The sequence below is a fragment of the Cinclus cinclus genome, chromosome 3 (genome assembly GCF_963662255.1).
Source record: "Cinclus cinclus chromosome 3, bCinCin1.1, whole genome shotgun sequence".
Taxonomy (NCBI): domain Eukaryota; kingdom Metazoa; phylum Chordata; class Aves; order Passeriformes; family Cinclidae; genus Cinclus; species Cinclus cinclus.
In genome coordinates, this window is record NC_085048.1 from 98497040 (window position 1) to 98514193 (window position 17154).

Genomic DNA, 17154 nt, shown 5'->3' on the forward strand with positions numbered 1-17154 from the left:
CTTTGTAGAAATTCATCTTCCTGATTTCAGATTACTTCTCCACTTTATCAAGCTCATTTTGAATTTTAATCAGTTCTCCACAGTGCTTGCAACCCCTGTCTCCCCTCCTCCCACACTAGCACAGCTTGGTGTCATCATGTACCACACTACAGCTGTGACAAGGAGACATGCTGGTGTTTTTTTTGAGTTTGAATATGCAGTGAAAAGCAAGAGGAAAGAAAAGAAAATCAATGCTTTAAGAATGTCAGTTTAAATAGCCAGCAAAATATTCAAAAAGTAGATTAGGAATAAAACCCCAGAAATCTTAAATATCTTCCAAAGGAACATCTCAGCTAAGCACTAAGTTGTGACAACTTTTTAGCTCTGGGGAAGACATAGCCCATTAATTTAGCCCTTGGCAGCACCTATCTTTAAGCATATAACCACATTAATAATGAAATATAACCAAGAGAGTTTCTGTGTTTATTTATGGACCAGGGAATATGTGGCGGATAAAGTGAGTTTTGCAGCACTTTTAGTCTTGTTCCCATCTTAATCATATTATTCTTATATGTTTCCTGGAAAGAAATTCCAAAGTCATGTCGCCATGGTTTCATTATCTCCTCTGTATTATCCACTGATTTTTAAGAACATGTTAACAGCAGAGCCATCTTCTTTTAGCCTCAGAGTACAAAGTCAGGTGTTTTTCTAGGCAAGCAATTAGAAGACTGGAAAGTCTTACAAAATGTTCCTCTGTATTGTTCCCTGGAGAGCAAATCTAGAAGCACCAAACAACTGCAGCATCCCATGGCACTACTACAGCCAAGAGTTACTGTTCACTGTGCAAAGTGACTTGCAGATGTATACACAAAATCTTGCAATTAAAAGAAACTAAAAATCCCCAAATGAGAAGTCACCTCCAAAAACCAGCACAGTTGCTATCCTACAAACAGTCCATGTATATGGGTATATGCTTCCTGTTAAAACCCAACTCTTTGCATCAAGGATGGGCAATTTGATATTAAAACTTGACTTGTATAAGCTTAATTAGGAATTTCATAGCACATTCTCTAAAAAGTCAAAACTCTGTTTGCTTTGGAAACAAGCAGTAGAGAATTCCCTTGCCTTTTCCTGTTTGCTGAGTAGCAAATCAGAACACTCCAGAAACCTGGGACATCAGGAAAGACTCTCTGTGAAGGAAACAAACCAAAACCAACTTGTCAAATGGGACTCCCTGCTGCTGCCTACCATGTGGTGCTCTAGTGAGCTGCATCTGTTCAGCTATTAAACATCATGGTGAGTATGATACCTACAGCAGAGACATTATCAAATATGCTGAGTGGTTATTAAGGCTCTCTAGAATAATCTTTCCACTCCTTATTTTGGTTGGTAGAAGTTCCTGTAATTAGCTTCATGTATGATAACACTCTTCATGCTTGTGCCTAAATGAGAAGGTACTGCTACATAATCCACTGACAGCCTTAAAAATTCCATCTGCTATGCCAGGGAAACACTGAGTACTTTTGCTCCAGGAATTTTCTATTGTTCTTTGGGTCAGGGAAAACATGGGGAACAAGGATATTAATGGGGTTTCACACCAGACAAGAAGAAGGCAGTCTGTTGCATTCAGTTTGTAAGCAGTAAGTTGCAAGTCTATCAAGGGGGAGGGCTGAACTAAAAATAAGAGATTCTGGATGCAAAGTGAAGCCTGATGATATTTGCTAAAGCTGTAATGCTTCATCCTCATCCTTCAATCTGGAGGCCTGGGATGAAGAGGAGTACCAGACCCAATGGTGGAATAACAGATGGAAGAATTCCCAATCCTGTACTGGTAGCTTTCCTAGCCCACAAAGAATGTGTAATGATGCAGCATCAAGCATGATTTACATCTCCCTGAGGGAACATCTGGACTTATATTTCACCTTTGACTGAGCATAGATCATCACCTACAGATTCTAGCACAAGAAGTTAAAGCCCTGTTAACTTCATGCTGCTGCACTGAAGGGTTTGGGATAATTTCAGGGAGAACTGGCAAAACTGAAGGGCTGTGTCTTTTCTTTGTTCCTCAACATTCCTTATTCAACATAAGCTAGGTAATAAACCAGGTAATTATTGAAAGCCAGGAATTGCATGAGTCAGTTCCTTCAGCTAATCCACCCTCAGAAGCATTAGCACATTCCAGTGTAAATGGGCTTTCACAAACAGGGAGATATTTAAGCCTCTCCAAACACTTAACAGGGAAACTCACCTGTTGTTAGTGGGATTGTTATATTAAACATAAGCCACCAGAACACTGACAGTATCAGTTCATTAAATCTTTATCCTGTCTGTTATTGTTGCAGGAATTCCTTTGAGTGGTATTATCCAAGAAAAAAGAAAAAAAAAAGACTTAATAGCAACAGCAGCCCACTGTGAAGTGGGAAGAATCACTGCTGGATACAAAAGGAAAGCAAATACTGTACACCTATGGTTGCTGCTGGGAGAGAAAAGAGTAGGCTGCTCAGTGATCCACCAGCACTGGAGATGCACTGATGTCAAGGGTCTCAAGCTCAGGTAAGAGAGACAGTGATTAAAGAGCATAGGCAAGTAAGTGAATGGAAGATGAAGATACAACTGGCAGCCAGGGTTTCAGAAAACACAAATTCCCTGCTCTGGATGTTTCCTGCATAACCCTGGTGCAATGAGCTAGTGCCAAAGACTGCAAAAGTTAAGAAAACTAACTGGATGAAGGTAGGAGCCAAGCCCTGTGTGTCCAGTTCACCTATGCAGTGATTTTATTCCAGTTCCTCCTCACTGTTACAGTGGTGTAAGGAAACATGGAGCAAGGCTAAAGACCATGAAACAGTCCAGAAGGAAAAAAGCAAACTAGCACTAAATATGAAAAGAAGTTTTCAGTTTGGTGATGACACTGAGGTTCACAGAGCAAAACCTGAATTAAGTAAATGGTCTAATTAACTAATTGTGAGTTACAATTAAGGTATTATCTCACAAAACCAGAACGGTATTGAGATGAACTTTCCTTATTTGCACAGAGTGATTAACTATATTAGCAACATTTACTTAAACAAATGACTGAAGGAAAGCAGCAGGCTCTGTAAAACTGCTTCTGCACCTCACTTACCAGCAGTTTTCTGGCTTGATGTAGATCTGCTCATACTTACTCATATTTCTGCAATATTTTCAAACAAATCAATAGTGGAAGTGGGATGAGAATTACTTGGAGTTAGGATCAGAATCTGTTCAGGTCACCAGCAGCACTTTTGCCCTCATCTTGTTCTGCATCAATAGACTAATCACTCTCACTGGTATTAAAAATAATATTGTTCATACTGCATGCGCACTGAAAAACTGCTACACTGGTACAGTGCACACCTCATCCTTGTCCTCACTTAAAGCTCATAAATTTAAAGGACAGGGAGTTAATGGGCCAGATCTTGGATTCTGGCTCTTATTCATAGGAAACAAACCCTGATCTGTCCTGTGCAAACCCGGCCCTTCTTCAGTGGTCAACAACAGTCTGAGAGTCACTGTCCCTTATTCAAGCTGCCATTAGGAGCTGAAAGCATAGCCTAGGATATACTGAACCATACACTGATGCTATTGCTCCAGTCTGTCCTGTTGGTTCCCCCCCGCCAAAACCACACATTGTCAGCCCAAAGTGCCTGAAACCTGTTTCCAACCTGCACTGTCATGGCTTCTGACACACTGGGTACACATGCCTTCCACTTGGTGTTGAGCCAGGCATGCCCAGCGGGGAGGAGGGAGTGCAAATCTTGTGCTTCTCTAAAATTAGACAAGAACCAGGCAGGAATAAGTTTGGAAATATTATCAGGGCTGACTCTCTTACATGACTAGGTATAACAAACTGTATAGGCTTCTTTTATACACACACACACACATATATATGCTTATAATATAAATACTATTGTATCTATGTCTAAATATAAAAAGCAGAATATTACCTCCATAGGATAAGTGGACAAAAGTAGCCTAGTCTTGGATTTTACTCTCATCCAGAGCTCTCATTCTCCAAATAATGACAATAAATTCCTTTATTTCAGTTCCTTCTTCATTTGGATGATCAGCCAGGTTGCAGTGAACACCTTAATGGCTCTGCTTCTTCAAATAGTTAAGTATCCTTTTAATCTTAATAAAGTTGCTAAAATGCCTGCTAAATTTTTCATCAGTGCTTTTTATACACAGCAATTTTCTGGGAGAGTTGGTGCCAAGTTATTAAAATATCTACAACCTTCATATACAAGGATGTTGGCGAGTAGCCAGCACCAGGATTTCTGAATTACAAGTATGTGATTAGATTATGATGGATCTAAAACGTCAATGAGAGGAGATAACATTAGCTAGGAAAGGTGGGAGGCAAGATGGTCTGCATTTATCTGTACATCATAAACTAATTCCTGCATCCTCCTTTCTGAAGCCAGCAATTTGTTATTTATATGTGAAAAGCCTTGACAACAAAGGATATACCTCCTAATTCTGGCAACATATTTACTTTGTTGTTGCTGCTTTTGTTTTTTAATTAAGCAGAACTTATCAATGGTTCTCATCAAGTTCTTCCATGTGAATACACCATAGAGTCACCACCGAGGTGACTCCCCTGTTCCTTCCTATGCCTCATTTCATGGGAAAGAAAATGTATGTAATCTCTGAGACCCCTGGATGTTTGCCACCTGTTTTCACTGGGATTCACCGGGACTGCTGAATTTGTACAACAGACAAATTTGTGTTTGAGGACATGGCAGAAGAACAAGTTGCAGAACAAGGGAAAGGGAAGAGAAAGAAATAATCCTTGAAAATATGACTGGATGTAATCCATAGAGTACTTCAGAGCTTTAAAAGTGACAATGTAAAAAATTAGAGGAGCTTCATGAAGAGGCCATGAGACTCTTCAAGTTTGTGCTAATTAAATATGCTTAGTCTTGCTCTTGCTTTTCCAAATTGGTCCACTTGAATTCTTAAAAATGCAGAGGTTTTGTTCTTAATATAACATGACCCAGGCCAAACCTCTTCTATTCCTAATCTTGGTGATTTTTAAGTGCAACAAGAAAATTAAGTTCCATGTTTATGTTCTCTTCTCGTGCCAGATCTAAGGCTCCACATGTACACAATTTGCAACAGTAAAGTCATAGGAAGACTTGCCATCAAATTCAGTAGCAAAGTTCTGGATTTCAAACAGTTCTGCCAACAGATGGATTCAATTTCCAGTGCAATTTCGAGATATGTGAGATCAGAAGGGAATTTAGAGTCCACAACATGATCTGCACGATAACTTCATACAGTGCCACAGCCACAAGCAATCCTTTTCATATTGTTTTCAGCTGATTCTGATAAATGTGGGCCCACCAGAAGTATTTTAAAGATCTACCCACCTTCAACCTTTTCTAGAAGGAAACACTTGAAGAGGTTCATCATTGTTGAGGGCTGGAGCATTGTGCAACTTACACAGTATTTTAGATGGGAACTTGGGTCCTACTGGCTGTGCAGTTTTCTGTGGTCAAGGGGCTGGCAGGTGGTGACCCCATTACACAGCATGCTTTTTTGGGAAGGAAGCTTGTATTCTCCCAAAAGCAAAAAAGGAGTAGGATGCATACATGAATTATCTGCTGGATAGAGGGAAGCGAGAATTTCTCTTTTATCCCAAGACAGAAGAAGAGAATGAAAAGAACTGCCTCCCTCAAGCACATTTCTAGGCTGAGGAGCTAGGCAGTCAGCTGGGAGATAAGACCTACAAGACTGGTGTACTGAACCTTCCACAAAACATCAGGATTTCTCCTAGCAGTACTCCATGGTGGCAGTCAGAGTCAAACTGCTTAGTTACATCAGCTGTACAAATTCCATTTGTATTTTTCATATAGCAACGTATCGGTCTGTTCTGTGCCAGAATTAGCACATTTCCATAACCTTCCCTCAGCAATTTGGAGTGTTTATGGCAAGAACAGACCACTGTTGCTCAATATGCAATAATAATTTTGCACAGTATTCTAGATGAGGCATTAACAAATAGCTTATAAAATGAAATCCCTTTTCAGAGCTTTTTTAATCTTTGTCTCTGCTAATACAAAAGAATAACTTAACTGCATGGTTTCAAGGCATGACTTGACCATCTCAGTGATTCATTTATTTTTCTTCCCTACAAAGTTAGATCTTTAACCTGATCAGCGAAGTAAATGATTGCTGCATTTAGCACAAATTCCCTGGATTAATTCATTGCTCCCATTCTAATTAACTTAATGTTTGTGTGCATTGAATTGCATTCTCACCTGCCTGTCTAGTCCCATAAATGAGTCTCCTTTGATTGCACTGCCTTTTTTTTTTTTTATTCAAACCCATAAGCAAGTCTGGAAATAGTTCTTCCATACTATTTTTTTTTTTTTCAGTTTAAAGATTAACATATATTCTGGTTGCTGATTTTTTTTGTTCCCCAGAGAAACCAATCACTATACATAATAGTTAAACTTCCTATAGCCTTTTGCATTCACATATATAAAATAAAAAAGAAATCACCAATAAATATCCCATCTATAAGCATAATAAAGAAATATCAAATAATAACAGAATTCTGGATTAGATGACATTAGCCTTATGAAATTTTCTTGCGGTACAAGGTAGCAGAATATTAAAAATCACAACTCTGATAAACATAATGGTCTAAAGTCTGACCAGGGCTCCAAAGTGATCCCTGATGCCCACTTAGCTGATATGATGACGACCTGATTTCAGAGGTGCTGACTACATTCAGCTTCCATTGACTTTAGCCACTGTTGTGCATGTTCAGCACTTCTAAAATATCAGATTTCTAAAAATTAGGTCTGTCCCCTTTTTTTTTTTAAATCCCTTCCTGCATGTGAATAATTCAATTTTATACTCATTGCTGTTTCATGAATATACAAACCACCATAGGCCTTCCCAAATCTTTGTTTTCCATAGGTATGCATATAATAATAAGGAATTCTAGATTTGAATGATGATTATTAGAAGAAATAATATTCTAGAAATATTATTTTTTAAAATATTATTACACTCTTCCTGGGAAAATTAATTAGCTCCAATACAAACCACTATAATCAAAGGTATTTTTATCATCAATCTCACTGAAAGTACATCCAGCTCTCTAGGAATTGATCCAAATACAAGCAAGTAAATAAAAATCACTTGACTTTCCATTAGACATTAAGCCCAAGACATGTGAAGTATTCAAAAGAGAAAAACAAATGCATTTATCAAAAGATATTGCAGTTCTTTCCCTGGTACACTCAAACACAGAACTCTGATCCTCACTTGAGTTTTTCTGCTTCTGTTCACTTGAGGGAAGGTCATTAAACTTGCACAAGTTATAACTATCCATATTTTTTGGATATGTACAAGAAAGTCTAACAGAGTCAGCTATTAAAAGCCTGGTGTAGCAGAGTACTGCATATGTATAACTAAGAGACAGAAGGAGGGGAGTAGGAAATAATACTCATTTTAAGTTTGCTGAAGTTAAAATAATCAAATAAAAATGCCATTTCTCCAATTTATATTTTAATATATGTAGTATGTAAGTTTTTGGGACAAAGAGCATGAACTGAGTTTATTCATGATCCAAAACTCTATTTTCTGTAAGACATATTCCCACTCCCAAGACTGTTCACCTCAGTCATTAATTGTAACTCTGAAAGCCTCACAAACACATCTTGGAAGTCTAAGGACAATATTGATTAATCCATCATGCCAGTAATGCTATATCTTCACTGTATTTCAGGTTAATTGCGTTGTGCCTTGCATGTATTGATACCATCTGTTTTAACCATACCATACTTTTTCAGGTAATGTGTTTAGCAAATCTTTCAAAGTAGTTTTCCATGCTCTATCATGACAGCATTCATCTTATTGGTTAGTATTTCCCCTAAAATATTGTTTCCTAGTGACATGAAATAAAGTGAAACAAAAAATATCTACTACAATCTACCCCGAGTTTTATTTCTTTTTTATTTTGATATGTTTTCTATATCCTAAGTATAGACAGACAGTCACTGTTCTCTCACCAGAATCACAGGGCATTTCCCCCCACTTTCCCTCTGGTGAGGGTGAGGACAGTATTCAAAACATTGCCACATCTGCCTTATTCCTTATTTTAGACCTCTGAATGTTTCCTATGAGAATTATCATCACCACTTCACATAATTCAGCAAGTCCATACCTGTAAATGAGATTAATTAGTACATTCTCACCCTGCTTGGGTTAGAAGTGACCAGTTCTGCTTAAGTAGCTCGTGTGCCCTAGGCTGGGTGTCTTCTCTGGAATGCCAAAACTTTATACTTTTAAATGCTCTGCTGACCTTATCTTTCATACAAACTTCTTGTTCTCAACTTCAAAATCAGCTATCACCATAAAAACAGCTGCTATGTGCTCTGCAAATACTTAGATTTTCAAACGAACGACACATACAAAGACACCAAAACTGCTGATTCTTTCCATTAGGCATAAAAAAATGTTACTTTTGTTAAAAAGTCTTTCATTTTAACAATGAAAGATGAAAACATGGCATAAGTTACATATTTTTTATAATGGCTGAAGTCTGTTGATGGTTCTTCTCAAACAGAGCAAGTACCCCTTGTGCAACACAGGAGAATTAGTTTCCTACGCTACCAGCATAGAAAGACAGAGCAATTTAACAGGACTTCTTAGTCCTTTGAGGTGATATCTTTGTCTAACTTCGTTTTGGTCCTCACCATAGGAAAGCTAAAAATTCGAGGTAGCAACAGCACACTGCCTGTGGAAGACAGTAAAATCCATGTAAAATCCATGACGTGGCATGACAGGGTGGGAAGAGGAGTGAAAGTAGGAAGAGAAATCACTGACAGAATTGCCTAAAGGCAATAGAAGTCAGACAAAAAGTTAAGGACAGAAGTGCACATGGTAATTAATTGAACACTGCATGAAGTCTGCTGCCTTTTCCCATGTGACATGGAAATGAATGCAGACCATGTCATGAAAAGAAGGAAAAAAAGGAAGCTTGCAGTAATTATCAGAGCTCTCTGTCCTTCATTTATCCATCGACAGGAGAGGAAGTGGCAGTAGACTTTTAGGTATGATATCTATTTCCTCTTAAACTTGATCTCCCAGCAGAGACAGAACAGGAGACCACTTCCATATGAGAAGTCAAGTGATTGGAATGAAAGCTAATTGCTGCAGTTCTGGATGACTAAAACATTTTAAAATCCCTTTCCTGAAGTACTGTGTTGCATGTGTATCATACACACAAACAATCCTTTATATATTTATGCTGCTACAATACAGGTGGAGTTTTTAGAATAATCTATCTTGGAATTTGAAATATTTGCACTGGAACTGTTAAGCTTCTGGTAGCTATACAGACTGCACATTTCAAAAAATGTCTCTTATAACAATGGTCGTTTGGAGAGGTTAAATGATTACTTTAAATAAATATGTTCCTAACCTAACACCAAAGCTGTGATTCAGATGATCAAGCAGCAATTTTTAAAATCAGAATATGTTACAAGCTTGAATTCATTATTAGGTTTACATTGTCTTTAAGTAAACAGAATGACTTTTTTCACACAATCAAGTACCATAATCTAACTTGTAAATTCCTCTTTCCTTTCTAGAATGAAGAAGGTTAAGAGCAAGCTACCTCAAAGCTCTGGAGCACCCTCCACAGCATGCTAGTGAGGGCTATGAGCTAAATTTTTTTAAAGCAGTAGTTCCAATGCAACTCTTTTTGCTACCACATGCAGGTGATTTATCCATACACAGTGCATCTCAAGGCACACAGGCACTTTTTGCTCATGCATACTCATGCCACAAACAGGTGAGTGGGTACCTGCAAAAGAACATGCAGAATTAAACACTTTCCTCCTTCCTCCTTCTAGTTTTATCTCCTTCCACTATCCATAGCATGTTTCTGGTTGTTTAGTAGATAAGAAGCTCCTAGTGGCATCTCAATATTGGTGAAAGAAGGAAGTTTTGAATGACAAACCCCTCCTACTGTTTTTATTACAGCTGCTTTAACACAGTAGCTGCCAACATGGAAATATTTAGATCAAATTAACTATTTTTCAAATATAACACATATGTAGACCTCCCTGTTTCTGTGTTCTCTTCGTTTTTATAACTGTGATATCTCACAATATCTTTCTGAGCTAAAATGGATCTCAGGTAAAATTCTCAGAAGTATCTGCAGCTCAACTGACTTCAATGAGATATATGGTCTTAAGTGTCACAAATGCTTTTGAAAATACTGCCTTTCAACTTCCCTTTGAATACTATCCTTATTTGAATTAGATTCTGGGAAATTATATCCCAGTAGTTTTCCAAGCTTTATCAATCACTGACAACCCTTATAAAAATCCTTGCCAAATGTCTTAGGATTTCAGGTCAATCCCTCAGTGTCTCCACTCTAGGGACAGACTACACTGAAGCTGCTCTCAGAAGGTCAAACCTCATTCCAGTGAAATTTCACACAGTTACCATTTTGCTCTGAAGCAGAGCAGGTTTCAGGGAGGTTCCCAAAGTCCCTTGCAAAGGCAGCAGGGGGAAGCCAATATCACCTCACAGAGCAGGATGATAAAAGGCATTGCTGTTTCACAGAAATTTCAAAAGAACCACTAAAGTATAATTTATCATTTTCACCATTCCTATTAAGCTGGTAGTGTTTCTGACCATAGAAAACTCCCAATTATTTTATTTTACCATTTTTTTGCTACGGCATGGCTATAAGAAAATTACTTGAGGAAAAAAAAAGAAAGATTGAAAACCACAGACATTTATCAGCAGGCAATATTTTTTGATCTCAAACTCATCATTAATGAACATAATGTTTGCTTTAAAATAGAAATATTGTGGCTAGATGGAAGAGCAAACAAAAGTTATCATTTTGATAGACTTCGGGTGCAGTAAAATACAAGGAAAACATTCCTTTGCATGCTAGGGAGCAAGAAAAACTGTAAGAAGAAAGTAACTCTGTTCACCACAGAAGGTGGGTTTGCTCTGAGATCATAAATAAAGAGGTAAATTATAATAAGGTGCCTGGTGTTTGCAAAGCAAATATTTATATTCTATCTAGCAACACAATATGTAGGCTTGAAATATGTAGGCTCTCCATTTTTCCGGCACCTGGGAGAAGTTGCTTTGTTCACATTTTTAAACTAAGATTTCACAATCCCAGCCAACTATTTTGTCTGTGTGATTCAATATAAGATAAAGGCATAGTCAACCTCTGGATTTTATTTACGGGTTTCTTTCTTTGTTTATTTACTCAAATAAATTTTAAAAAATCTTCTTAGTCCACAATGTAAGAGTGCCTTTGCAGAAGGCACTTTGCAGAAAAAAAGGAGTCTGGGAAGATTGAATACCATAATCCCATCTAATTTTGAAAATGATCACTGCTGAATGCTTTCTGGGGGTAAAAGTGTAATTGGTTATAGATCAATAAGTAATTTCATTCAAAAGGAACTCAACTGTTCCTGAAAGTAGAGATATTATCAAATAAAAATCAAGCTAACACATTAACAAAGTTCAGACTGATCTAAACAACAAAATTTTATACTGCTCTAGTTATGTTTTTCTCCATTGATCATTTATTTATGACGCCATAAAACTCCACATGCTTTCAATTTTGATTGCTAGTTCCTTGTTTTAAGGCAGCTAAAAATAATTTTTAAGACTTCCCAGCCTGACAGTCTGTCTTTCTGCTTAAGATTTACCATGACCAAAAAAGTGGTGAAATGAGAGGACAAGTTCTAATATTAATAATAAGAACAATGAGCTGTGATACACTGCAATTCCACCATTAGATTCCAGGTTAAAACCCCTAGGATAAACATGCCTTCCTCTGACACTGCTAAATTCTCTTCCATGTAATTACACTGCAATAAACTGCTCTATCTGTACAGGTATCCCAGTATGATTTCTAATTGAAAAGCCATGAAAAGTAGCACTGTTGCAAATGAAAGGCATTTTCTCGGTATGCCTGAGATCCTGTACATCATCATATGAAATAAAGCAGCATCATTTAGTTCACTATTGACCCCAAAAGGTTCATTAACTGCTATAATTACATTCAGACAAAATAAATTTAAACCCCACAAATGAAGGAACAACTGAGACAAGAAGAAATCTCACGCCTCTGGTGCTAATACTTACGATATGCAGCTCTAAATAATCTCCAAGGCCAGTAGAACTGTCCACTCGCACCAGCACAGCCTCTTTTTGCACAGTGCTAAACCCTATGGCCAGTCTGTCCGCTCGAGTGCTTGGCCGGTCGTTGGGAGGCCACGTGTAAGTGATTTGTCCACCACCTTTGCTAAAGATATACGTTGTCCCCGCTGTTAAAAAAAAAAAAAAAAAAAAAAGAAATAAAAAAAGAAATAAAAGAAATAAATACAATCAGCCCGCTTGCACCGGTGCAAACCCACGTGGAAATCACATAGCCTACAAAAATCAGGTTTTCATGTAATAAATGGATTCATAGACTGCATTTCAATGTGAAGAGGTCTTTATGTCTAAAAATTATGCAGCAAGTGAAATATTAGTGGGTTTTATATTGTGCAATCAGCACTGAATATAACTTAATTGCAAATGAAAAGACTTGAAATACCATAGCTCTGATTCAGAAATGCTATGTGTTTGGAAGAGCTCTTAAGCTTATGCTTGATGAACATATTTCTCTGATATGTAGAACAGGGATGAGTTAAACCAAATGCTTTCCTCCAGTGGACCTATGTGGAGGAATCAAGTAATTCCAGCTGCCTCGTGGCTAACAAAAAAAATGCAGCTACTCATTTACACAATAAAAATGATATATGACAGTGGCCAACAGAGCAAGATGTTAACAAATACATTCAGATAAGACTTTTACAGGTCTGAGGTTTATCATCTTGTGACAGATGGGGATAACAAGTGGAAACATACTTTACTTGTCATGCCAGGACAAAGAGATTAGTCTACCATCTGAGTAAGCAATGGCTTATTTGCATAATGCTCAATGTACATCTATTAAAAGTGGAAATCTTTAAACATTATATCCAGGGTGCACTTACAAAATCTATAATTTGTTTGAAACATGTGTTGTAATCCAAAACCACTTAGCACTCAGGTGCTTAACTTCATCACCAGCATATTTCCTCAGAACTAAAATAGCATATCCAGACATTTCCCATATAAAACTTGTATCTTGACAACAGCATAGAAGAGGACAATTGTGCATGCATTTGTTCTTTCATTGGAAAAGCCACTACAAGTGGTCTACTCCTTTTACATGAGGATAGGTCAAATCTTAGGGAAATAGGTTAATGCATTGTAAATACAGATGTCTGGTTTTCCTATCTGTCCAAAGCTGTCTCAAAGTGTGGCTACTCTCAATTTTATTGCATTTTATCTATTTTTATTACATTTTATCTATTTCATCAAATAGATAATGATAGGACAAGTGAGAATACTTTTAAACTAAAAGAGAAAATATTTAGATTAGATACCAGGAAGAAATTCTTTACTCAGAAGGTAGTGAGGCACTGGAACAGGCTGTCAAGAGAAGTTGTGGAGATCCCATCTCTGGAAGGCCAGATTGGGTGGGGCCTTGAACAACCTGATCAAGTGGATAACATCCTTGCCCATTGCAGTGGGGTGGAGCTAGATAATCTTTTATGTCCCTTCCAAGCCAAACCATTCCATGATTCAATGAAAAGTAATTCAGTTCATTCCACCCAATGATCTCACTCCATGCTTCCCATGCCTATGTAAGGAGACAGTGCATCACAGCCTAATTGTAACTCTCTCACTTTCTTTCAAGGTTTCAATTTCTTTCAAAAATGCCATTAGCATATAAAGGAATCCAAAAATCCCTTGAACATGCAGACTTTTAAAGCCAAAGCAAATAGCAGTACACTTGTACCACTTATTCAACTCCCAGATGTCTCAAAATCTTACTCTACTGCTGAGCAAGCCTGCTTTGTGTCTAGCATAATGCAAAAGGGACACTTGGTCCCTTTGAAAAGATCTCATTTATTTCTAGCATCACTTTTCCTTTATGAAATTGCATGCCTGTTAATTAGGGGTTTTTGGCAGTGCCAACAATCTGTAATAATTTATGCACGGTGCATACCACTAACATCACTGTAAATCTCATTTTATATTAATACATTTGTGGGATAGTTTCACTGTGCTTCAAATGGATCTGCTGGCTTTTTTCTTGATGCAAAAATACCAACCAACATGTGTTTTAGGATGGTTTGTCAACTTCTTCAGCAAAGAAAAAGACAATAGCAGGTCTGTTATTTAAGATTTCAATTACACTTTAAGTGTGATCAGGTTTTAACGTCATATTAAAGAGATTTACAAGAGTAGTGAAGATTTGGGCTTTGCCAGGGATTGGTAACGGACACGGGCAAAAGGTGTCCAGTTTAGGAATGTGTGTGAAAAAACCCTCCTCCTGCTCTCCCACCCTTGCTTTTCTCCTAGGCAGTGGTCTGCAATGTACAATAATCTGCTGTGTGTCATTTATCTTCAGTACAATACATCCTGAAACAAAGACACATTGAACAGGTAATATCACTGCTGATGGTCCCCCAAGTTCTCTTCTTTGCTGCTGCTGTTGACTTCAAATCTCCAACTGACAGGTTGGGGCCTTCATGGAGTTTATGTCACTCTGGTGTCTGCAGTAAAAGGATTTTTTTCTGTGTTGATGAAAAACTGAGCGCTTGATCCAAAGCTCATTAAAAACAGTGACAGCCTTTCTGTTGACTTCATAAAACATTGTGTCAGGTCATGAATGAGGGCCTTATAAGCAACAAAAATGAGAAGAAAAAACAACTCCTTACACTGCAATGTCACAGATAAAGTTGTTAGAATAGTCCATAAGATTTAAGTGGCATAATTCTCCTTTTCTTGGTTGTCTTGGATGTGTTTACCCAATTTAGAAGACAAAGAAAAAACCTGCCAAGCATGGTGGAGTCATACTGAATACAATGACCCAGAAGTAAGTCTTCAGTTCTGAACAATGAGAAGCTCTGCTGTTCTTATTCAGAGTGAATCTTGGCTGCATTTTTTGTTAAATACTGCCCTTCAAATCAACCAGAGAAGAGCAATTCATTCCATACTGCTGCCGCATTGAAAGCAAGGTCAATGTCAGTGGAGCTGGATAAATCTCGCTGTAAATCTTAAACTACACAGAATAAACATCAAAGTTTAAAAAAGTATCTCTTATCTGTGAGAACATGTGGTTTATAGGTTTGTATGAGAGAGCTTTCCCTCCTTTATAACTGCCCATTTTGTGGCTCTTCGAAGTAACTGTGTGTCTGGTAAAGGACTAATTAATCCATGCTGATGAATACAGATCTGCCTCTGTCTGAGCTGTATGGGGAGTCACGTTCTTCAAATTTCCTGTATTAATTATGAAAAAAATGGGTCGGAAGCCATTTGAGAATAGAGCCTCTGGTGTTTATATTTCAAGAAAGACAAATATAATAATGTAAAATTTATTACTCTGGGATTGATCTCAGCTTATAGCCCAACCTCCCATTAACTATTAAAACCTAGAAACTGAGAAGTTGTGGGAAACAACCCTCCTTACTATCAGTTTTGGATATGGTAAGAAACAACAGAGGAAGCTTAATTCACTTGCTTCATAAAGGCTTTTATACTCTCTGACAAACCTCATAATGTCTCTGCTGCTCTTTCAGAACATTGTCACGAAACCCCAGCCATCTCCCCTAGCTTGTGGCACTGTGTTGTTTGGGGTTTATCATCTCCAGAGAATTGAAAGCAACAGAATTATAATGTCAAGAATAGCAATGCCATCAGCACAGTACTTGTAAGCAGGCAACTTTGTAACATGCCAGTTATATCTCTCAGCCACAGAATTTACTGCCTAATTCTTTATGCTTCCATGCAGCCACACAATGTTTAGGAAAAATGCCCACACAGCTCTTTGAAATTCTTCCCCATGAAAGCATGGTTCCCATTGTAACAAAACGCCAGTGGTCAAGATACAGTAATGTTTTTTAATGGCCTGGGTCTCTGAAGTCCTACTTGTTTGCAAAATTCATTTTTATGAAATAGTGCATTCATTTCAGCACAGTCTGGCAGCAACTCAAGGACATCTGCTTACCTCTACAGTATTAAGCAGCTAAATACTTTGTTTAGAACCCATTCACTCTATTTATTATTGTTTACAATTGCAAAGCTTTTCAATATTTATCACTCTGAAGTCACATTTGATATAGCTTAATAGTTTGCTCAAATCAACAGCTCTCTTCCTTCCTCACGTTCATTCCAATTTTGAGTTTAAGGTATATTGCACTGAAGGGTAATGTACATAATTCCATTTATGCCATATAATGTAAGTAGCATAATGTTTATTTTCAACATTCACATCAGGTTTCGGGTACTTATGAAGTGAATGCAATGGTTTGATTGAGCTCTGGACCCTCATAAACTATGATTTCATCACACTCTGTGACTGAAAAACTGAAGACTGAAGCCTGTCAAGTTCAGTAATGAAAACTATTAGCTGCACTTTCATTAACAGAAAAGCAATGTTTAACTATTATTAAAAATACTAAGGATAAGGACTGCTAGTAACAAGAAATTACCCAGTAATATAATCTTCTTCTTTCCATACCTTATTAGTACTTCATTCTGGGCTACAATGTGAACCCTCTTATTCCCATCAGTAAGTAATTACTTGCATTGATAAACCTGCTGAATCCAGTGAGACTAGTGCAGGCTACTATTAATTACCAAGAATGAAGAATTCACAGTATGAAAACATATATATATAGATATATATATACACACACATGTATATATACACACACACTATTTTCCAAAAATCTATACGAAGGCATTATTTATATTTACTATGTTCAGAGGAACATATAAATCTCCATTAATACTCATTTTACATATTCATCTATGTATTTTCAGTCTGCACAAGCTGAAGTTCAAAAACACACACAAAATTTCTGTACATATATTTGTACAGATTTTCTAAGGTAAGTAAAGGAAGGGATGCTTCAAGCCAGAAACATGATATGCCAGGGAGAGAGAGGGAGAGGAGAGGGTTTCAAAATAATCCACATAGTGGATTAAAATACAACCCTTCTGTATTGCTTCTTCCTTGACTTTGATATGTTATTAATTATTTACACAGAAGAGAGA

General features: G+C 37.4%; 1 protein-coding gene across 21 annotated transcripts in view; it reads right to left on the bottom strand.

Moving 5' to 3' along the window:
- The window catches only part of NRXN1 (neurexin 1), a 672652-nt gene that overhangs the window by 197862 nt on the left and 457636 nt on the right, over window positions 1-17154 (bottom strand). For all 21 annotated transcript variants that reach the window (XM_062490543.1, XM_062490542.1, XM_062490540.1 and 18 more), the window contains one exon: window positions 12142-12323. In XM_062490543.1, the coding sequence (XP_062346527.1) occupies window positions 12142-12323 (182 nt within the window). The remainder of the gene's footprint in view (window positions 1-12141; window positions 12324-17154) is intronic.